Source organism: Heloderma suspectum, chromosome W (assembly GCF_057233095.1).
Source record: "Heloderma suspectum isolate Gila_16-S chromosome W, 16-S_ref, whole genome shotgun sequence".
NCBI classification, from domain to species: Eukaryota; Metazoa; Chordata; class Lepidosauria; order Squamata; family Helodermatidae; genus Heloderma; species Heloderma suspectum.
The window spans coordinates 47,657,751-47,680,268 of record NC_139475.1 but is presented as its reverse complement, the minus strand read 5'-3'; the positions used below and the strand labels follow the sequence as shown (position 1 = coordinate 47,680,268).

Here is a 22,518-nt window from a genome sequence, read left to right as displayed (position 1 = left end):
TGGGGAACTGACCCCCACACTGAAGGCCCCCAACAAGCTTGGGGGGCAGTCTAGTCAGGCCTGGGGACGAGGAGGAGGAGGAGGGGGGGGAAGGAGAGGAGGAGGAGAAGGGTCAAGGAGAGGAGGAGGAGGCAGCGGAGCTGTGGATTTAACTCGGCAGGTCTTGGCGAAATGCCCCTGGTTTCCACATCGAAACCATTGGCGCTCAGCACGCCGGCGCTCAAGCTCCTCTGGCGGCAGTGAGGCTCGGGTAGCCCCCAGCTGCATCGGGGTCTCCTCCACCCCCAGCGCCGGAGCAGGGGGTGGGGGAGGAGGCAGGAAACGTGGGGGAATGGGAGGAGGGAAATACCGGCCCCCGGCACCCCGCCGGGTCTGCCGGCGCCCCTCCAGCTGACCATCTATCTGAAGGCAGGTCTGGATGAGCTCCTCCAAAGTAGGCGGGCTGGGCGTGCGCGCCAACTCATCTAAGATCTCGTCATTCAAACCATCCAAAAACTGAGCCACTAGCGCGGCATCATTCCACTGTAAATCCTGCATCAGCAAGCGAAAGGTTGTCGCGTAGCTGGAAACTGAGTCCTTGCCCTGCCGGCGGTGGCGAATCTCCTGAGAAGCCGTCTGCGTGTGCAGGGGGTCACCGAAAAAACGGGCCATGGCTGTCATGAAACCTTGATAGTCCCCGAGCAGGGGGTCATTAGCGAGCAGGAGCCCCGAAGCCCATCTAGCTGCCATGCCTAACAGTAGGTTAATGATGAAACCCACACGAACCTGTTCCATCTGGAAATCCTCAGGCCTAAGACGCATGTCCTTTCTCACCAGAAAACTTCTCTGGCAAAGCCACTGGGCACTTGTGGTGGGGGGGAATCAGAGGTGGAGGGGGTTGAAACGCAGCCTGTAGATTCTGCACGGCAGCCGTCAGTTGAGCCATCTGATCACGGAGCATCTGGTTCTCTTGAGCCAGAGCTTGCACCGCTGGGTCCCCGGCACCCTCCATAAGGCAATAGAAGAAGAGAGAGAGAGAGAGGAGAGAAAGAAAAAAAAAGAGGAACGGGGACCAAGCTGTCAAGGGCTCCTTGGAGGCCTCTCTCAGTCTAATCCAGTAGCCAAGTCCAGACACAGACAAAGGGATTCCTTTCAAAGCTTTATTCTTCTTTTACATCTTAACAACTCTACTGTTAGCAACTAGATCTGAGCAGCAGAGTACCTATCCCTTAAGTTGGAACAGTTGGTCCCCGTTTGAAAGGGAATCACTGGCAGACCCCTGAACTTAAGGACTAGGGAGAGTCCCTCCCCTTTTCCCTTGGATCCTCTGGGCGCAGCTGTTGTTTGCGCACCAACTGGGCACTACGCCTCCTTTCTGTGCCCTCCATTTGGCGCCGCTCTCTGCGTCGGCGTCGTGCGTCCATCAAGTCTGCTTCCCGCACTCTGTCACTCCCAGGACTGCTATCTAAGCCAGGAATGCCGGTGGGAGGAATCTCCGCCAGCTGTGGGCCCTGGGAAAGAGGAGCGCGCTCCTCTCCCAGGAGCGACTGCTCTTCCTCAGAATCAGAACTACTCTGGGATTCTATGGGCTCAGTGTCCACCCTGACACCTTGGTCCATCTAGCCCAGTACTGTCAACACTGACTGGCAGCAGCCGCTTCCCAGGGTTTCGGGCAGGAATCTTTCCCAGCCCTACCTAGAGTCGCCAGGGATTGAACCTGGGTCTTTCTGCATGCAAAGCATGTGCTCTACCACTGAGCCACGGCCCTTCGCTGGTAAGCTGCCTTAGAAGGATTTGTATCCTGAAAAGCGGGGTATTACAAAAATGGCAATAAAAAAAGGTTTCGATACTGATGTTATTGACTAGGATGTCATTTTTGCATCGGGTCATTACACTTTTGGCTCCAGCTTGTCCATCTAGCTGCCGCAGCTCCCAACAGACCTGGGGTGTTAAATGTGTCGACCCAAGGGTGGAACTCAACTTTTGGATACGCGCTCAGGGGCAGAGTCAAATGGTGGGGTGAAGGCCAAGGGGCGGGACCTGAAGACGAAAAATCCCAGCTTATTTTAGCTTAAAGCTCTTACTGCCTTTCACGAAGCACAAAGCAGGGATGGCGCAGGTGCCCGACCGAGCCTCTGCCCCCGCTTGCCCCTAACTGACGAGTGGCCCACACTCACTCCGGTGGCCTTGTCAAGCTCCGCGGTCGCCATTTTTCAAAAATAAAATGGAGATTGTAAAAATGCGCATCTTTGCATGTGCATGAAAATGTGCTTTTCTGCGAATGTGCTCATTTATGCATGTGAAAACGTGCATTTTTGCGAATGCATATATTTGCATATGCGTGAAATGCAGTTTTGCAGAAGTGCAGATTTTTGCACATAAACAATTATGCATGTTTTTGCGACTGCCAGACACACCAGGGAAACCACCAAATGACTGGTGGGTGGAGGTGAGGGGAGACGGACTGGCCATCGGGGAATGGCTCTTCATAGGAAGAAGGTTGCCTCTGCTCTAAGCTCTCAAAATATGTCTGAAGGTGGATGGGGCAGGGTCAAAAACCGCTGGGACTTGAGGAGTCATTCCCCATTTTTCGAAGATGAAGGGCACTCTTTCTGCCCTCCCGAGTGAGAATCCTACAAGCAGCAGCAAAGAGACACTCGGTTCATGTTCCCTGCGTCTGGACTGCTCATCCTAAGCCACTGCAGCCCGGCCATAGCAATCCACCCCCATAATACTAGCTAAAGACTTGCATAAGCATCCCTTCTTCTAATTGCGAACACGGGTGGTGTGTGTCAACAGAACTGTAACTCCAAACTGTTACAAATCCAAGAAATAACAGGGAGATATCAGCTTGTTTGGGGGAACTCTTAGGTGCGCAGAAGCGGAAAACAATCTTTTTTTAAAAAAAGAAAAGAAACAAGCCTAATGAGGCAAATATACAGCCCAATGTGGACAAAGCATGCTCAGTACCTATGAAATTAAAGAAGGAAAACCGAGGGAAGAATGGAGTATCTTAGAGGGTGCAAAGCTGGCTGGCACCTGTAAGAACATAAGACAAGCCCTGCTGGATCAGACCAGGGTCCATCTGGTCCAGCATTCTGTTCACACAGTGGCCAACCAGCTGCTCACAGGAAACCCACAACCAGGACAAGAGTGCAACTGGACCCTCCCACCCATGTTCCCCAGCAACTGGTGGACATAGGCATACTACCTCTGATACTGGAGGTAGCATAGAGCCATCAGGACTACTAGCCATTGACAGCCTTCTCCTCCATGAATTTATCCAACCCCCTTTTAAAGCCATCCAAATGGGTGGTCATCACTCCATCTTGTGGAAGTGAGTTCCATAGTTTAACTCTGCGCTTGTGTGAAGAAGTCCTTCCTTTCATCTGTCCTGAATCTCCCACCTTCATGGGATGATCCCATTGGGTTCTAGCATTATGAGAGAGGGAGAAAAATGTCTCCCTATACACTTTCCACACCAGGCATAATTTTGTACACTTCTATCATGTGGTGTACAGAACAAAAGCACTCCTGTTGCAGAAAACACTGCAACATTTTGCAGCAAGTACGACTTTTTAAAAAAATTCCTGGTTGTGCAGTAGAGTTGGGGGAGGCAGGGAGAAGAGAAGCAATTCTGATATCTTTTGGACCTTTTGTTTATATTATCTATATATTCAGCCCTGTAGCAATGTTTCCAGGGCAGTTTACAAAAAAGCCATGCTAAAATACAAAGTTTACAAAATAACATGGGAGAAATCACAACCACTTAAAATAACATTTGATAGCTTCCCCACCCCAAATACTCTTGTATCACAACAAAATGCAGCAGGGAGAATCATAGAATAGTAGGGTTGGAAGGGGCCTATAAGACCATCTAGTCCACCCCTGCTCAATGCAGGAATCCAAGTCAAAGCATCCCTGACAGATGGCTGCCCAGCCTCATCTTGAATGCCGCCAGTGTGGGAGAGCCCACCACCTCCCCAGGTCATCGGTTCCATTGTCATATTGCTCCAACAGTCAGGAAGTTTTTCCTGATGTTCAGCCGGAATTTGGCTTCCTGAAGCTTGAGCCCATTATTCCGTGTCCTGCACTTTGGGGTGATCGAGAAGAGATCCTGGCCTTCTTCTCCGGGACTGCCTTTCAAGTCCTTGAAGAGCTTGGATGAAGCCAATTATCTAGATCCATTTCAATCGGGCTTCAGGCCTGGGTACGGGACAGAAACGGCCTTGGTCGCCTTGGTGGATGATATGAGGAGGGCTTTGGATAGGGGTGAATGCTCCTTCCTTGTTCTCCTTGACCTCTCAGCGGCTTTTGATACCATTGACCACGGTATCCTCCTGGACCGCCTGGAGAGGATGGGCATTGGAGACATCGTATTACAGTGGTTCCGGTCCTTCCTCTCCGGGAGGTACCAGAGGGTAGCATTGGGAGAGGAGGTGTCGGACCCGTGGCCACTCACGTGTGGGGTGCCACAGGGTTCCATCCTCTCCCTGATGCTATTTAACATCTATGTGAAGCCTCTGGGGGCTATCACCAGGAGGTTTGGGGTGCGGTGTCATCAACATGCGGATGACACACACGCAGCTCTACCTCTCATTCAAATCTTCACCAGGGTTGGCTGTGGAATCCGTCCAAATGTCTGGAGACGGTGAGTGGCTGGATGGGGAGGAATAAGCTGAAGCTGAACCCTGACAAGACCGAGGTACTTCTGGTGGGAGACAAGAGGAGGTTGGGGGATGTTGACCTGGTGTTGAACGGGGTATGGCTACCCTTGAAAGACCAGGTCCTCAGCCTGGGGGTCATTTTGGACTCCCAGCTGTCCATGGAGGCTCAGGTGTCAGCTGTGAGCTGGACAGCACTGTACCAACTCCATCTGATATGGCAGCTGCGTCCCTACCTTCCTGACCATCGGTAGTACATGCCCTGGTCTCCTCTCGTTAGGCTACTGTAATGCGCTCCATGGGGGGTTACCCTTGAAGACGGTTCGGAAGCTGCAGCTGGTGCAGAATGTGGCGGCTTGCCTGATTACTGGTAGCCGCCGGCGAGATCACATCACTCCAGTGCTGAAGGAGTTGCAGTTGTTTTCCGGGCCAAATTCAAGGTGTTGGTTTTGACCTTTAAAACCCTATATGGTTCCAGCCCAGCCTATCTTAAGGAGCGCCTCCAGCAACACCAGTCAGGCCGCTCAACAGCCTCGGATGGCCTCCTCTCTGTCCCATCAGCCAGGACAGCTAGGCTGGTGAGGATGAGGGAGAGGGCTTTCTCTGTGGTGGTCCCTACTCTGTGGAACTCCCTCCCTAGGGAACTCCACCATGCCACCTCTTTAATGAGCTTCCGTCACGCATTAAAAATGTGGTTGTTCAGGCAGGCATTTGGGGAGGGTTAGGGTATTTTTAGAAATATGATGTTTTAAAGTAGCATTTTATTGTTTTAAAATTGTATTGCTGTACATCGCTCAGAGTAGCCAGGTGACCAGCCAGATGGGCGATCAAGAAATTCAATAAATAAATAAAATAAGAGTCCCTTCATATCTCCCCTCAGTCTTCTCTTCTCAAGGCTAAACATGCCTGGTTCTTTCAGCCTCTCCTCATAGGGCTTTGTTTCCAGTCCCCTGATCATGGGTTGATAAATAAGGATGAGGAAACAATCCTTTCTCACAGTAGTTGCTGATATAGTACATGCAAAGCATTGGAGAACTAATCAAATCCCAAAAGAAAGAGAGAGTGGTACATTACACGTGCATAGGATTGCGTCTTTAGACAGAAAAAGTCCTACGCAGGGAGTTGCAGGACATTTTTCTGCCTAAACATTGTCCTAAGTGATGGGTGTTTGCAGCTGTGAAGAAATTAACTCGATTAGAGCTAGCCAAAGGGGGAAGTTTTGCACAAAGTTTGAGCAACAGGTTTTGACAATTTTAGAACAGCCGATAAATTATACTGGTTGGTGGCCCGGTTTTGTTCTTTTACGAAGAGAAAATGGTGGGATATGGTTTGACTGTTAACATGCTGCTGTTTCTTCCTTTGAAAAGAAGCCCCCCCGCCAAAATGGGTTGTAAAGGCCATGTTGTGCACTTTGCTTGGAACTTTGGAAAACGGGATTTAGGCCACTTAACGGGGGAACGGGGAGAGGAGAGAGAGACACACACACGGAGACAGAAGGGGGAAGCACTCACCGCGATATCCAGCTGATCCAAGAGCGCAACTTCCTCAGCTAGCAGTTGGACAGAAGAGTTTGCCGTCACCGTGATAGAGCCGCTGCTCACTGCAAACATGAGATTGCAAAGGAGGGGCAGAATTAATTGGCATGAACTGACCCATATGCTACGTTCAGCATCTAAGGCCCTCCTCTGGGTTCCTCCTCCGAGGGAGGCTTGTAGGCCGGCAACAAGGGAGACAGCCTTCTCAGTGGTGCCCCCCGCAATTATGGAATGATCTCTCAGACAAGGTCAGCCTGCCACCAACACTGTTATCTTCTTGGCGCCTGGTTAAAACTACCCGCTTCTCTCAGCCATTTGGCAGCGTATAATGAGTTTTTAATCAGGTTCTGGATTTGTCTTTGGCTGATTGTTTAAAAGATGTTTTTATATGTTGTCTGTGTGTGCTGTCTGTTTATACGTTTGTGCATAAATAGTTTTTCTACTTTGTATAATGTATTTTAATGGTTTTTAATTTTTGTGAACCACCCAGACAGCTTCAGCTATGGTGCGGTATAGAAATATAATAAATGAAATGAATTAATCCTATTCCTCTCCCCGCTCCATCGGGCTATTTATTTTGGGTGCAATTCTATGCATGTTTAGACAGGAAAAAGTGCTGAGAGTTGTAGGACTTTTTCTGTCTAAACATGCATAGGATCGTACCCTTAAATATTTATAATGCTTCCAGAAAGCCCAATAACCGAAGTTCTCTGGGTGACATACGGGGGGAAATAAAATACAAAATCCCAACAAAACAATGCGATAATAAAACCAGCACAAAAGAAAAAGCAGCGGGAAGGGCTGAAAAACACACCAATGGACTGCATCAGAAAGCTGAAGGAAAACCAGCAGCAAAAATAAAGGAGAGCAAAGATCCGAAAAGCACTCAAACCATCCTAAAAAGGCCTGGGGTAAAAACGTTTTCACCTGGAGCCCAAAAGACCAGGTGACCCTCCCTTTCCGTCTGTCTAGGTTAGGGGATGCAGCATCTAATCGGACGATATAGCAACACCCCCACTGCGTTGCAAGATTCATCAGAAGCTTCCAGCAAAAGCCAGGGGCGACAAAGTATTTCCTTTTGGCAAATTAACAAGGCCTCCTGCTGTCCTGAGGGACGTGGCAATACAGCAGACTTCCCCAACCCGGGGCCTTCCAGATGTTTCGGACTACAACTCCCAGCATTCCTGACCCTGCTGGCTGGCGCTGATGGGAGCTGAAGTCCAAAACATCCAGAGGGCACCACCAGGCTGGAGGAAGGCTGCATGGCAGCGACCGAATTTAGGCAGCCAGAAAAACCGGGAGCGGTGTTTTAGGGGAAGGGGTTCCCTCGGTACGTCAGTAAAGGGTCAGGAATCCTGTCATGCAGCCGGGTTCTGACTGCCTGCTCACAGGGGAGTCAGCGCGACCATTTTATAATGGCTTCTGTCCACAGTTGTCCTTTTCTTTTGCAGGGCTTTCCTGTCGCCCTGCTCTTTCCCTTGCCTTCTGACACAGGACACATTTAGCGATTATTCATTTATTTTTATCCTGTTCCTCAGCCAAAAGACATCCCAGTGTAGCTTACATATCATTAGTAAAACAAGACAGGCCCTGTCCTTTCCTGCAGCCTTATAATCTACAAAGGCATGATGCACAAGGTAAAAGGGAGGGGGGGGGGAACCAATTTTCTTTCTTCAGGACTGGTAGAATGGCTTCATTTCCCCGCTCACCTCCCTCAGTACAGCCTGCTGGAATAGCTGCTGGTGGTGACATTTGCAGCTGAAGACAAACTGTCTGTCTGTCTCTTTCCTCCGGCATCCACTCTCCCCCAGAAAAGAGAAAACCAACGTTTTACAGCCTCGCCTGGTGCCCATCAGACTACAACTCCCACCAGCCACAGCTGGCCCCTGTCTTGTAAGCCCTTTTCTTTTCGTGGGATCAGGCTGCACTAGCTCCTTGGGAAGAGAAAAGCTCTCTAACCATGCTCAGAAACACTTTAGGTATAGTCCAGCCCGCTGACAGAAATTACTGTTGGGTACCATTTGTACAGCATCCTTATTCAACCTGGGTATCCAGCTGAGAACCGCCTCCCTCCTGGTACCCACTGTCACTGCTGATGCTATCCAGTGTGCCCAGGACCTGCTGAACTTTGCCACTACGGATCTAGTGCCTGAATGTACTTTTCTCCTCCTCCTCCCTTCAAATCTCTTTTCTTTTTGTGTTGCGTCTTTTGGACTGTAAGCCTGCAAGCAGGGACGAAATCTAAGCTGTCTTGGGAACCTTTTTGGCTAAAGAACGGGACAAAAATGCCATAAATACATTCCTTGTGCCTCCCAGATGTGCTCGGCTGCAACTTCCACAACACAACTGGAAGATACCAGGTTGAGTCCAGCTGTAGCAGATCCTTTTTCACTGGTCCTAAAGCATGGGAATGGGAGCACGGGCGCAAGTTGGAGCGGGGAGCCCGTTCAGAGAGGGGCCCCACTCTCCCACCAGGCACAGTCCCCCAACACACCGAAGTATTTCGTGGACAAGCCATCCTTGGCAAAGACCATCATGATGCCCGGCTTCAGGACTTGCAGGGTGGGGACGTGGGCCGCCAAGATGCTGAAGGATCCGCTCAGGGTGGGAACGTCCACTTGCTTCAAGTTGGCCGCGTTGTAGAAAACCTGGAAAGGGGTGGCAAGAGAATAAAAGGCGGGGAGCTGAGCAGAAACTAGCAGCATTTGAAAAAAGAAAAGAAAGGTTGGACATTCAGAAGTTCTCCGAACTTGTTTTATTTGGGGAGTTTGGGGCCCATCCTCCGAGGTGATGGAAGTAATACCTTAAGGGTGCAATCCTATGCATGTTTAGACAGAAAAAAGTCCTACAATTCCCAGCATTCCCCAGTTAGCACTACTGGCTAGGGAACGCTGGGAGTTGTAGGACTTTTTTCGATCTAAACACGCATAGGCTTGTGCCCTAAATAAATGAGATAAACAAAGAAACAGCCTTCATGACTAGGAGCCATCAATAGCCTTTTCCTCCACTGAGCTACGTTTCTTCACCTAAAAATAAAGCAAGATTCCAGTCCCTCAAGACTAGGCTGATAATCTTATACCAAATTACCCCCCGCAACCTGTTGCCTCCTCAAGAACTATTGGGCTACAAGACCCATCCTCCCCAGCAGACTAGGCATCCTGGCCAATAAGCATTCCTGTTCTGGAGTTTCCACAGAGGCCTCCCTGCCCCCCCCCAACTAATCCTTTCACTCATCCTACCCCCCACGGCGCCCTCCAGAGGCATTGGACTACAACACCCATCATCTCCACAGCCAATAATCAGTCACGCCCCTGGACGCTTGACAGATTCCCCCTTGTCCACCCGCCCTGTAATACAGCCTCCTTCGTTCCTCACCCAAGCTGTCGCCCTCCAGCTGTCTTGGACTACAACCTTAATCGTCCCCATCCAAGTGGGGATGATGGGCGCTGTACTCTAAGACAGCTGGAGGACGCCAGGTTGGGAAGGAAGGAGACTGAGTTAATTCCTCCTCTTTAAGTGTGTGTGTGTGTGTGTGTGTGTGTGTGTGTGTGTGCGTGTGTGCGCGCGTGCGTGCGTGGGGGGGTATGTTTTTATCCCTCCCAGGCTCTGGATGCCATGGCAATACCTAAGAGGGCGAAACGAAGGTGAAGGCCATCTGGGCCTGCCCTACAGCAACGGCCGCCTCAGCATAGTGCCGGGCCGGACGCTCGGAACCCAACGCCACGGCACAGGCGAGGAAGCGGCGAACTAAGGGCAAAACTGAGCCAGAACGGGGACAAGGAGGTCGACCAAGCCCGGACTACAATTCCCAGCAGGTCCCGCGAGGGAAATAGGTGGTTCTGTCGCAGGGCATGTCGGGAAACAGGGCGCCGGTTTCCCAGAAGACGCTGCGTCGGGTGCTTTGCGCCTCGACGCCGGATTGCGTTCCCCGCATATGGCCGCCCATTACTCATAGGCCGCCCTCTGCCCAACTCCTGTTAGCTTATCTCACCCGTGATGCATTGTGAGCTCATTGGGGAAAAATGCAGCAGGCACAACGGACTGCATATCCCACAAGGCCCTGCGCTCGTCACCGGCCGCGCACCCTGTCGGCCTCGCCGCCATGTTGTATGGGGTCTGTAGTTGTTGTTTTTTTTTGCGAGGCGACTAACGGAGCTCTGCTCATTCTTCCCTCGCAAATTTTGCCCTGAAAAGCAAATCCCCATTTTCCATAAATCCTCACATAACAGGAAAGGTCATTTTAATGACCTCGGGCCCATAGAGATGCAAAGAAAGAAAAAGGCCCAAGAAAAGCCATCACTCGCAGCCCCGCTTTTCATAGGGAACCGCCATTTGCGGGGCAGGAACGCGACCCCAAACCGGAGCATGTACGGGGCCGAGACACAAGACACCCCACCCCACGCGGTTGGCTGAGCCCCACTCTGCATGCTCCGTTATCATCATCACCGCCTTTTACCTTCAGGGGGCCAGAACTCTGCGTGCCGGGCGTGGGGCTGCAACCGAAAGCCGGTCAGGCGTTGCACCGGGTCCCCCGGCCGCCACTTTCGGCGCGGCCGACTTTTACCTCAGAATCGGCTTTTCTTAAAAAAAGAGGAAAGGGATGGCGGCGGCGCGTTTCGTTCTGCTGGCGCTCTGGGCCGTGGCGGCGGCCACGACGTCGCCGGCCACGACGTCGCCACTAGGCCGCAAAAGTCACGACATCCACGACAGCCACCAGGCGGGGGACCCCGCCGCCAGGCCCGGGCCCACCACGGACTCCGGGGCGTCGCCGCCGCCTTCGGGACTCGGGCTGCCAGCGCTCCACCGCGCGCTCTACGTCCTCGCCGGCCTGGCGGGCCTCGGGCTCCTCTACTACCTCGGGGGCCGCGCCCTGAGGTGAGGGGAAGGGAAAGAAGGTTGCTCATTCGAAGATGTTGTTGTTGTTGTTAATAATAACAATAATAATAATTTCATTTTCTTCCGCAGGGCCCCCCCCCAGCCCCTCAGAGTGACTTACATATAATATGTACAACATATCCCTGCCCCACAGGCTTACAATTTTTTAAAAATACTTTTTATTCTATTTTTTATCTTTATAAATGAAATAAACAGTACCAACAACCTAATCAGTAACTACAATTTCCCAACAATACAGTATTCTTAGGAGGACACAGCAATAACAAAAGAAAAAAAAGAAAACAGAAGAAGAAGGAGAAGGAATAAGAAAGTATGACAAAAATATATAAAAAGTTATTTAAAAGGATTAATTTTAAACTCCATTACACAGAAACTTCAAATCTCATTCTACTTAAAAATTATACCTTTAACATTGGCAATATTACAATTCAATACAGCATAAATAATCAACCTTACATTTCAATATATCAGTCTTATAGCAAGGAAGCAGGCCTCCAATTCATTTCCAGTAACCATATATTTGCCCTTCAGCTAACATATAATAGTAAAGCTTAACCATTTAACCAGCCAAAAATCTTACTAACCAATCTCATAATAATAATAATAATAGTAATAAAAAGGAGATTAAAAAGGATAAATAATAATAGTAATAACAAATCACTAATAGATTTTATAATGTTATATAATAATAAAGCTTAAAAGCAACCTTACAACAATCACTAATGTATTTTGTATTAGATATATAAATGAGTGTGCACATTTCTATACACCCTCAAACAGTAAATTTAAGTACAGTATATCATATCCATTTTAAAAAGAAAGGATTTAATGAAAAGAGAGAAAGAAAAATGAGAGAAGAAAATAAAAGACGTGTGTGTGTGTGTGTATATGTATATATGTGTGTGTGTGTGTGAGCAATTATCTCTGGCCTAGCCTGAATCTTACAGACTAAACATAGCCAGCTAAACAAACGTTTGTAGATTCCAGTTCATGGGGCTGGAACAGAAATCTCACGCGATTTTCTATTAAGCTACACCTCCGCTATTTCATGATTTAGAAACTTCTTCATCTGGCCTTCAGAAAAAATGCAAAATGTAGCAGGATATTTTAAGTGATATTGCAAGTTCATTTGTTTTGCTATATTTTTCGCCTTGCCAAATTGTCTTCTTTTATCGGCAACTTCTTTGGTGTAATCTGGAAACAACATAACTTTATCTTGTTTCCAAAAAAGATTTCCGCCCTCTCTTGCCAAAAGCAGGATATAGTTTTTTGTGGAGATTCTTGCAAATTGGACTATAATCATATAACCAGTCCCTTTGACATTTGACACACAGAATGCCTGCTCAATATCAAATGAATAAATCAGATGGCACAGGGAGTATCTCATGCAGGAGCTTATCTACAAAAGTAGACAAATTTACATCAGCAGGTAGATCTTTAATACCAATGATAGGTACATTTGCCCTGCGCGCAAAAGCCTCCAGTTGAGAGATTCTAACAGAAAAATTGTTGGGAAAAGCTTGTGACGTAGTCTCATTCCCTGCCACCCGATCTTGCAGCTCATTAACCTTCGCCTCCATTTTTTGCCAAGAAGTGTTGATTAAATCTACAGCCCCTTGCAGGGCAGTGATGGAATTTTGAATTGTATCCAACCTCTTAGCCTGTTCAGAAAATTGCGAAGACAAAGTTTTTATCAGAGCAAGTAATTCCCCTGTATCTTCGGTTCTCGAAACCTTTGCCAAGGGAGGTATGGGGTGGGGGGTAGGCGGAGATCCTTTTATTCGCCTTGATGTAGCCATCCTTCTCTTCAAACAAATCTTGTGGGTCCTCAAATATTGTTGATATTTCTTAATCCGTTCCTCAAATATTATTGGTATTCCTTAATCCATAAACTACAATGGAGCATGTCAGCCCTAATTTCTCCTAATTAGATAGGTTCAAAACAACTTTGAGCGATGATTAAGCTCTGGTAGACTAGCCCTGGAGTCCAGACCCCCTGCTACTATGCAGAGAGAGCTATTTTTCTAAAACTTCATCCAGGTGCTTCTCCTGCCTCCCCTTTTCATTTCAGGGGAGAGATAAAAAGGTTTTTCAACCTTTTAAAAAGCTGTTTGAGATAGCGTCCCCCGGAGGCTCCGCGGAATGCTGCAAGGGTGACATTGGCTCCGACTGGAAGTCCCCCCCACAGGCTTACAATTTGAGAAACGACACGACATGCAAGGAAGGGACGGGGAGGGAAGAGGAAGGGGGGAAAAAAAGTCAGAAAAGTGGCACAGAAATACAAGAAGGAGAAAGTCTTGGCTGGGTTTTGTAGGGGGTGCTTTTGGGGCAAGCTGCCCCCCCAATATTTCTGCCCCTCCCCTCTTCTCTCTTTGTTTATTCCAAGTTTTTTTATTCCCCCCCCTTTGCAGCCAAAAGAAAAAGCCCCCCAGGGTGGCTTACATATAATAAGTAAAACAGAGCAGTTCCTGCCCTACAGGCTTACATTTTTTAAAAAAAAGATACGATATGCAAGGAAGAATGGACGGGGAGGGAAGAGGAAGAGAAAAAAAATTAAGTCAGAAAAGTGGTGCAGAAATACAAGAGAGAAAGAGAAAGGTTTGGCTGGGTTTGTAGGGGGTGCTTTTTGGACAAGCCCCCCCTTATTTCTGTCCCTCCCCTCTTCTCTCTTTGTTTATTCAAAGTTTAAAAAAAAAATTATCCCCCCCCCCCCGCAGCCAAAAAAGCCCCCCAGAGTGGCTTACATATAATAAACAAAACAGGAGACTCCCTGCCCCACAGGCTTACATTTTTTTTTTTTTTAAAGACAAGACTTCCAAAGAAGAAGGGATGGGCAGGGAAGAGGGGAAAAAATGTCAGGAAAGTGGTGTAAAAATATGAGGAAGAATGAGAAAAGGTTGGTTGGGTTTTGTTGGGGGCGCTTTGGACAAGGTGTCTCTGCCCCCTTCCCTTCCTCTCTCTCTCCAAGGGACTGCTACTCACTTGGTTGCCCTCACTCTCTGGGCCCAATCTGCACAACTGCCATGACCAAGAGAGAAGTTAATAAGAAAAAGGAAGGGTGTGGCTGTACTAGTCATTATATAGTTATTTTACATAGCAACATTTATGTACGTGATACTTTAAGAAGAATGAGAGGAAATACTTATGATAAACTTTTATTTTTGCTGCAGGAATATGGTCAAGTATCAGGATATAAAATTAATATTACAAAATCAGAGTGGATTGGATTCAATATGGATAATTCTACAAAAACTAAGATTACCAAAGAATATAAAATCCCTTTGAAAGATACTCCAGTTAGATATTTAGGGGTATGGATTACACAAAATCTATATCTTAACAGAATATAATCATCGTGAGGTCATGCTTGAAGTAAAAGATGACCTGGCTCGCTGGAACCAGCTTCATATTTCATGGATGGGTAGGATATCTGCCTTAAAAATGGTGGTACTTCCAAAAATTTTATTTTTGTTCTTAAAGATACCGTTAAAGGTCCCACAAAAGATACTTGGAGACTGGCAAACAATGTTCTTAGATCTTGTTTGGAATGGGAAAAAACTAAGAGTAGCCAAAAAAAACCCCTTTAATAAAACCAATCAAGATGGTGGATTAGCCTTCCCATCCATAAAAAAATATTATGTTGCGGCTATGCTTATGTATTTGAAGACATGGTTTAATCCAGATAGAGCAACTGAATTAGAACAGTATAATGTTTCAATAAAAAAGAGTATTAAGTCCGGGTTTATCTCCATTAACAGCTATGATGTATAATGATGAGATGATAGCTGAAACGCAACTAGGCAATCTGTCTTTACGGTACAATCATGGGCTAATAGAAATAACCGCACTTGTAGGTAAGAAAACATTTAAATCATATGAACAAATACGGAATGAAATGCAATACTCCCAACCTTTATTTTTTCAGTATCTACAGCTTAGAAGTATAGCCTTACGGTTACTAAGGAAATCCGCACCTCTTTGGGAAAAAAACACCTTTGAAAATTTGATGATACATAATCAGGAAAACCTATTAAGTAAGCTTTATAAAGTTCTATTAGATTTAGATCTTACAATTAATAATTATCAGAAAAGCTGGGAAAGAGAACTAACTTGTCTGATTCCAGTAGGTACCTGGACTTGGATGTAGAATAATATATCACAGCGGACTATTAGCACAAACCTGAAAGAATTTTTTCTCAGATTTATATTCCACTGGTATTTAATGCCTGTAAGGCTTAACCACATTTCTCATAAGGGTGATAACAGGTGCTGGAGATGTAAAATGCCTAATGCAGATATGGCCCATGTTTTTTGGTTTTGCCCAGTGATTAAGGATTATTGGCTAAAGATAACAGATGAAATTGAGATTATATCAGGATATAGACTACCTTTGGATCCAATAATTACTCTTTTTGGTTATGTCAAAGAAGTTGTTCTGCCTGATGACATAGAGATGATAGTGCATTTATTAACAGCCGCCAGAATGCTGATATTGGCAAACTGGAAAAAACCGAAAGCCCCTACAGTTGATGACTGGATTATCAATGTATGGGAAATAATATACGTATATGGTTAAGTTAACTAATATAGTAAGGGTTAGAGAGGGAAGACAGCAAAATAATAGATTTATAGAAAAGTGGTCATTATTGGTGTAATAAGAATCAAAAGAGAATGTACAGCCTTTTGTGTTATTGGGAACTTTGTGATATTTTCTGGTTTTGTTGATCAATTTGATTATATTCTATATTGTTTGAACTGTTGATAATAAAAAAAGAAGAATGAGAGGAAAGGCTTCTTCTCTAAGGGTTTTGCAATCTAGAAATAGACACAAAAAATGAGTTGAGAGGGCGGAGCAGGGCCATTCCACCAACCCTACTGAAAGTCTTAATTTTCCCCTCTTCCCTCCACATTCCTTTTTCCTTGTGTGTTGTGTGGACAGGGACCGCCTACTTTTGTTGGTTGCATGTAAATCGCTCTGGGAGCCCTTTTGGCTGATTAAAAATATAAGCAAATAAATAAAAGAGGAAGGTAAGAGAAACTGAGGGAGGGGGAGAATATGTGATTATTTCAGTTCTTATGGAAAGCGGGGCCACACTTCCTTGTGTGTCTGAACAATCTTTGATGACCGTCTGCGATTTAAAAAAATAAATGTTGGGGCTTGATATTAAGGGAGCAATCCTCTAACCCTTAGACAGTGTCTAAGGGACATAGGATTGTCAGGTGCCCTGACTCTAAGCTCGGAGACAGGAAACCGCGTTCCCTGCTCCCTCCCCATCTCCCTCATAGCAGGCACAGAGAGAACCCCGCCGACTACCTCTCTGTGCTTGGAAAACAGAGTGTGGAGACGGGGAAAAGGGGGGGTCCCAGCTGTGGGTAGGGGACCGGGGTGGCAGCTATACGAGAAATCCTATGGCCACCCCAGCCTCCTTCCCTCCCCATCCCTGAAGGCTCTGGTAGATGGGCGAAAACGCTCGTCTAGCTTACATACTCACATCCGAGTCCAGAGGCTTATGAGTGCCCAGGGCACATTCCATAGGATTTGTCAGGGTTGTATCTGAGCCCATAGAGTCCCAAAGCAGCTCTGATTCTGAGGAAGAGAGGCAACTCGTGGGGGAGGAACTTTCCCAGACTTCAGAGGCGCAGCTGGAGGGGGAGCCCCCCCTGCTCACATCCCTGGGAGTGACAGCGAACAAGGTGTGGAAAAGGAAGGACAACCTGAACTTTTAGACGCAATGTGCAGACACAGGCACGTCTTTTAGACGTGATGTGCAGATCGCAGGGTCCGACCTTCGGCGCTCAGCCCCATTAACTCGACGTCAACAGCTGTGCCCAGAAGCATCATGAGAGAGGGGGAAATCTTCCCCTCTCACCCCTTAAGTTCAGACAATTGCCGCCCTTTCCCCAAACAGAGATCAACTGACATAGTTTCCCTTTGAACCCCTAGATTGCTGTTCCTTTGTAGTTCTCTGAGTCTGTAGCAATTTGCATCTGTATGCCTCATTAGGGTAAATGGAATTAAAGCCTTGGAAAGCAGCCCTTTTGTCTGAGTGTTGATTTGGCTATTGGAGTATTCAGTAGGCAAAAGGGGAATCCTGACAGGATTGTGCCCTAACAGTAATTTGGAATTCTTGACCTTTTTTTCCGCATTTAATCATTAAGGGTCCAATTCTAGGCATATTTAGACAGAAAAAAGTCCTGCAACTCCCAGCATGCCCTAGTCAGCTGGCTGGGGCATGCTGGGAGCTGTAGGGCTGTTTTCTGTCTAAATATGCGTAGAATTGCACCCTTGAAGCTCTGTTCCTGGATATCCGTATCTGTCTTTGGTTGCAGTCAGCCCATTCATGTTTTACTCATTTTGTCACACTGGTGTGGTGAGGGTGATTTCGCCTTCTCCTCATAACAAAACCTCTTGGCTTAGGCTCAGAGACGGCAACAGGGTCATGGTGTATAAAATGTCGAGAAATGTTGGTATGTTGCTGCATCTGATGGCAAACTAACTTCTTAGGAAGAGGAAACCTCCTTGGAAAAAGTACGGCTTCCTGTTGAACTCTGACGCTCACATGGAGATGGGTTCTCTGGAGAGCGACGAAGAAACGGTCTTTGAAACGAGGAGTCTGAGACGGTAAGTGTGAAGCTCTTTCTGTTGTTGCAGTGGTACAAGTTATTCTTGCTAGACCTGTAACACTCAAATCCTGTGGAAGGATTAGATCATGATGGAACAGACAAGGATGTACTTAAAGTCTCTAGCTAATGTACTTTCCATTTAAAGAGGGACAGTGCAAACCTATGCATTATCCTTTGTGTATTTACTTAGGAATAAGGTCTGTTCAGATCAGTGGGACTTAACCACCCAGTAGCTGTCATGTTTCTTTGTCTTCTCTCTTCACAATCAACACACTCCAGGAAACAAGTCTTCAAGCTAACACTACTTTATTAGTTAATAACTAGCTTCTTTACAAATGCAGATTCTAGGAAACTCAGACTGCAGTGAAACCACTCATCCATGAATCTACGAATCTCAATAGAGGAGCTGAAGCAGACATTAGAGAAGTTGCCAGCAGTCTGGGCATGAACGTCTCGGCCAGACTTGCTTCGCAGGGATGCCTTTCCCTTCGGGTGGCTTCCCCCTACGCTGCCTTCCATGAGCGGCCAATCTAGCAGAGCGTCTGAGCCCCGCCCCTATCTTTTCCGGCTTTGCTCTGCGATGGACTCTGGCATCCCTCAAGTCACATCGCTCGCCCTCCTCCTCCTCCGAAACCTGGGTTCTCATGGTGGAGGAATGGGAGAGCTGTTTAGCCTGGGACATCTGTGTGTCAAGGCCTTGGGAAGAAAGTCTTGCCGTATCTTGGCTCACTGGGGAGGGTGCCTCCCTCTGTTCTGGCTGTTCCCATTCCGAATCTGAGCTGCCAGACATCTCCACATGCTCAGATTCATTCCTGACAGTAATCATGGCTGGCATCAGGCTGTAATACTCTTCAGCATTTTACTGCAGGCGCAAGCAGACTCCAGGTATGTGGAATTCCACGCCCTGGGGGCCACCGCTGAAAAGTGTGTGGCATCCGAACTGATCCTACTGGTGGGCTCTTAGTGAGATCTTAATACCCAGGCAGGCTCATGTGGGTGTAGGTCAGGGGTAGGCAACATACTGCCCTCCAGGCATTTTGGACTCCCATGTTGCCTGACTGTAGGCCATGCTGGCTGGGGCATATGGAAGCTGTAATCCAAAACACTGAGGAGACACCAGGTCGTCTAACCTTGGCAATGCATTTTAGTCCAAATAAGTCAAGAGGACAGATCTTTTCTTTAACTGATCGATGTGGTGTGGGGTGGTGTTTTGGTGGGTTTGTTTTATTCTGGAGGAGAAACTCCAGCATATCTCTGGCTAATGAATAATAAACGAACATTCCATCCTTGCTCGCCTTTTCTGCTTAAAACATAGCATTAAAAATGGAGCGTGGCACATCAGGAGGTGCGTGTGTGTTTGCGTGTGTGTTTGTGTCCATTAACTTACGCCGTGTTGTGTAGTCCTTACACGCCAAACAAGCCTCCCTCGACTTGGTGCCCTCCAGATGTTTTGGACTACAATTCCCATTATTATTATTATTATTAATTATATTTCTATACCACCCAATAGCCAAAGCTCTCTGGGCAGTTTACAAAGATTTACAATGATCATTGCTGATGATGGGCTGTGCTGGCTCTGATGGGAGTTACAGCCCCAAAGAGGTGGATTGCATGGAGTGAAGGAAGGCAGCTTTAGACAGTGAAACCACCCACTTTATCTCGGGCTGCAATCCTATGCAAACCCAGGACAAAATCCCATTGAACTCAGTGGGGCTTGCATTGGAGTAGACGTGCATAGGGTCGCGCTGTGAAAGGTTCGAGGCCTGTGCAAATCCTTTAAAATCAACCAAGGTCAAAACAGCAGGCATTTCTGGCTCTTGTGGACAACTGAAATCTGTTTTGTAGTGGTGTTGGGGGGTTGACCTGCTCAGCGGGGGACCCCCTGCACAGTGGTGTAGTGGAATCAAGGCTGAGGGTCGACACTCCAGGACTTATTTATTAGCGGGGACATTCTGTCCTCTGCCACCTTTCTCAGACTTTCCTGTTCTCTCTGAGCTTAGATGCAATTCTCACAGTCACTGGGGGGAAATGAATTTTCCCGGCAACAATGTATTCTTTTCGGCTGTAATGCGAAGCATTTTGGTGTGGTTTGAATGGGCAATTCAGACTTGTTGGCCTTACGTTGCTCCTGGTGGAGATGCAAACAGCGACAACTGGTTTCTGAAGAGGATCAAGCCTACGAACTGAACGTTTGGACTCTCCTTGGGGGCGTGTTTATCGGGACTTCCATGGCGAGTGCCAGCACGGCATTTACTGCTACACCACTGCCTCTGCAACAAAATGTTGCAGTGTGAAGTGCTCCTGTTCCAGATGCTCCATTCCCCCTCCCCATTTTCCATTTCTCCCCCCCCCCCCCGCCCAATCGATTGACGTTCCATGTACACTGAGCATGCTCACAGCTCATTCAGTCCTTTTTGGTGCCCACCCTGTTTATGGGTCCCTCCCTAAAATATTTTGGTACATTCACAAATATCGGGGTCTCTGATACGCTGCTACTTTGTCCCTCTTATGGGTGGGACTGTTTGGGCTACCTTAGCAGAAGGACCATAGCTCGGTGGGCAGAGCCCTTGCTTTGCATGCAGAAGGTCCTGGGTTCGATCCCTGACATCTCCAGGTAGGGCTGGAAAAACCCCTGCCTGAAACCCTGGAGGGCCGCTGCTGCCAGTCAGTGTCGACAGTACTGGGCTAGATGGACCCATGCTCTGACTCTGTAGAAGGCAGCTTCCGATGTTCCTTAGGTGAGGTGCATCAGCAAGGGTCATGCTCATTTTTGGAGTGGGAGGGGGGAAGAGGAGGAGATCTGGTACCCCCCCCCCCAGATGAGTTGGACTACAGTGGCTGGGGATGCTGGGATGTGCAGTCCAACACATCTGGAGTGTGCCAGGTTGAGCCAGGAGGAGCTAGATAAATAAAAGTTTGTGGTGGTGGTGGGGAAATTGTCCGCTTTCGTTGTGTTCCGCAGGAAAGATCAGGGGGTTAAAATGCTTCTGTGGTTCGTGGGTCACTTTGAATACATTTTGGGTTCTTTCGACTTCCTTTTTCACACATCGCTCACACACATGCGCATGCATAATGTTTCCCTCTCACATGGACGTGCTTTTGAAAATATTTTTTTAAAAGCACTCTTCTCGCAGCTCAGAGCTATTCTCTGGGCTTCAAAAAGGGTTACAGTCAGGGCCAGAAATATTGGAACAAGGATAACTTTTTTGGCAGTTGGCCTCTGTCCACCACCACATCGAAGCTGAAAGGAAACACACACAGGTGGGAGCGAAGTCAGGACTTCCAGCTGTAATTCAAGGGGTTTGGCAAAAGTGGGGCACTGACCATTCAGGAAGGACAGCCAGTGGCATGCACACACACCCGTCGTTGGGGGCTCATAAGTAATGGAGCAAGCCAACGTCATTTCAAACTGAAGGATCGTCTTTAATACCTGGGTGAAAATCCTTTGCAGTCAATGACTGCCTGAAGCCTGGAACCCATGGACATGACCCAATGCTGAGTTTCCTCCCTCGAGACGCTTTGCCAGGCCTTCACTGCAGCTGCTTTCAGCTGCTGCTTGTTTGTGGGTCTTTCTGCCTTCAGTCCTGTCTTCAGTAGGTGAAAAGCATGCTCTACTGGGTGGAGATCAGGTGACTGACTTGGCCATTGAAGAACATCCCACTTCTTTGCCTAGAGGAACTCTTGGGCAGCTTTTGCTGTCTGTCTGGGGTCATTATCCATCTGCAATATGAAGCGGCGTCCTATCCGTTTGGCAGCATTCGGCTGAATCTGAGCAGGAAGTATAGCCCTGTGCACTTCAGAATCTGTCCTGCTGCTTTTATCAGCAGTCAGGTCCTCAATAAACACCAGTGACCCGGTTCCATTGGCAGCCATACATGCCCAGAACATAACACTGCCTCCACCATGTTCGACAGATGATGTGGCATGCTTTGGATCATGAGCTGTTCCTTTTCTTCTCCATACTTTTCCCATCATTCTGGTACAAGTTAATCTTGGTCTCATCAGTCCAAAGAATGATCTTATTCCAGAACTGGGCAAGCCTTTTTAGGTGTTTGCTGGCAAAGGCTAATCTGGCCTGTCTGTTCTTGAGTGTTACCAGTGGTTTGCACCTCTGTATTTACATTCATACAATGAAGCCTCTGTATTAACATTCATAAAGCTGTCTCTTGACTGTAGATGTTGACCGTGACATGCCTACCTCCGCAAGGGCGTTCTTGACCTGCCTAGATGTTGCGAAAGGGTTCCTCTTCACCATGAGCAGAATTCTGCGGTCATCCACTTCAGTTGTCTTCCATGGTCTGCCAGGCCTTTTGCTGTTGCTGAGCTTGCCAGTTAATTCCTTCTTTTTCAGGATGTCCCAAACTGTTGTGTTGGCCACCCCCACTGCTTTTGCTATCTCTCTGATGGGTTTATGTTGTTTCCTCGGCCTAGTGATGGCTTCCTTCACTCGCATGGACACCTCTTTGGACCTCATTGGGCTCCACATTCCAGGAGCCCAAAATGGGCAGACTTATGGACTTAACTCTTACTTCTACTCAGTATGCAATGAGCCAGGGGCAATGGGGAGACATCTGCACTCAGGCCTTGCTTTGTAGTTGGGGAACAGAGCAGGAAGGAGCAGGAGAGAAGGGTGGCGGGGGGTGGAGAGAAACAGGGAAAAGAGAGAAAGGAAAAGGGAGGGGGGAGAAGGGGTAGAAGCGGGAGAGAGAAGGCGACTAGAGAGAGAACGGGGGGACAGAAAGAGAGAAGAGGGGAGAGAGAAGGGAGAAAGGCAGAACGGGAGAGAGAAAAGGGGGAGAGAGAGATAAGGGGGGGAGAAG

General features: G+C 47.7%; 2 protein-coding genes across 11 annotated transcripts in view; one reads left to right on the top strand and one right to left on the bottom strand.

Annotated features, from left to right (window-relative positions):
- Nucleotides 1-11,175, bottom strand: part of LOC146333989 (ATP synthase F(1) complex subunit delta, mitochondrial-like) — a 39,275-nt gene extending 28,100 nt beyond the window's left edge. The window contains exons 1-4 of one of the 7 annotated variants that reach the window (XR_014786444.1): nucleotides 9,804-11,175; nucleotides 8,673-8,826; nucleotides 6,155-6,243; nucleotides 1,132-4,690 (exon numbers count right to left, since the gene is read on the bottom strand). Coding sequence is in view for 4 of the 7 variants with exons in the window: in XM_084825350.1 (XP_084681476.1) it covers nucleotides 5,945-6,243; nucleotides 8,673-8,826; nucleotides 9,418-9,462 (498 nt within the window). In the remaining 3 variants the exon portion in view is untranslated. Of the gene's footprint in view, nucleotides 1-1,131; nucleotides 4,691-4,878; nucleotides 6,244-8,672; nucleotides 8,827-9,417; nucleotides 9,652-9,803 lie in introns of those variants that run through there. The other 6 variants (XR_014786446.1, XR_014786445.1, XM_084825351.1 and 3 more) reach the window with 6 other exon arrangements.
- LOC146333988 (protein FAM174C-like) overlaps nucleotides 10,318-22,518 on the top strand; it is a 76,869-nt gene continuing 64,668 nt past the window's right edge. For 2 of the 4 annotated variants that reach the window (XM_084825354.1, XM_084825356.1), the window contains exons 1-2: nucleotides 10,318-11,053; nucleotides 17,580-17,696. In XM_084825354.1, the coding sequence (XP_084681480.1) occupies nucleotides 10,779-11,053; nucleotides 17,580-17,696 (392 nt within the window). In that variant the 5' untranslated portion in view covers nucleotides 10,318-10,778. Of the gene's footprint in view, nucleotides 11,054-17,579; nucleotides 22,322-22,518 lie in introns of those variants that run through there. The other 2 variants (XM_084825357.1, XM_084825358.1) reach the window with 2 other exon arrangements.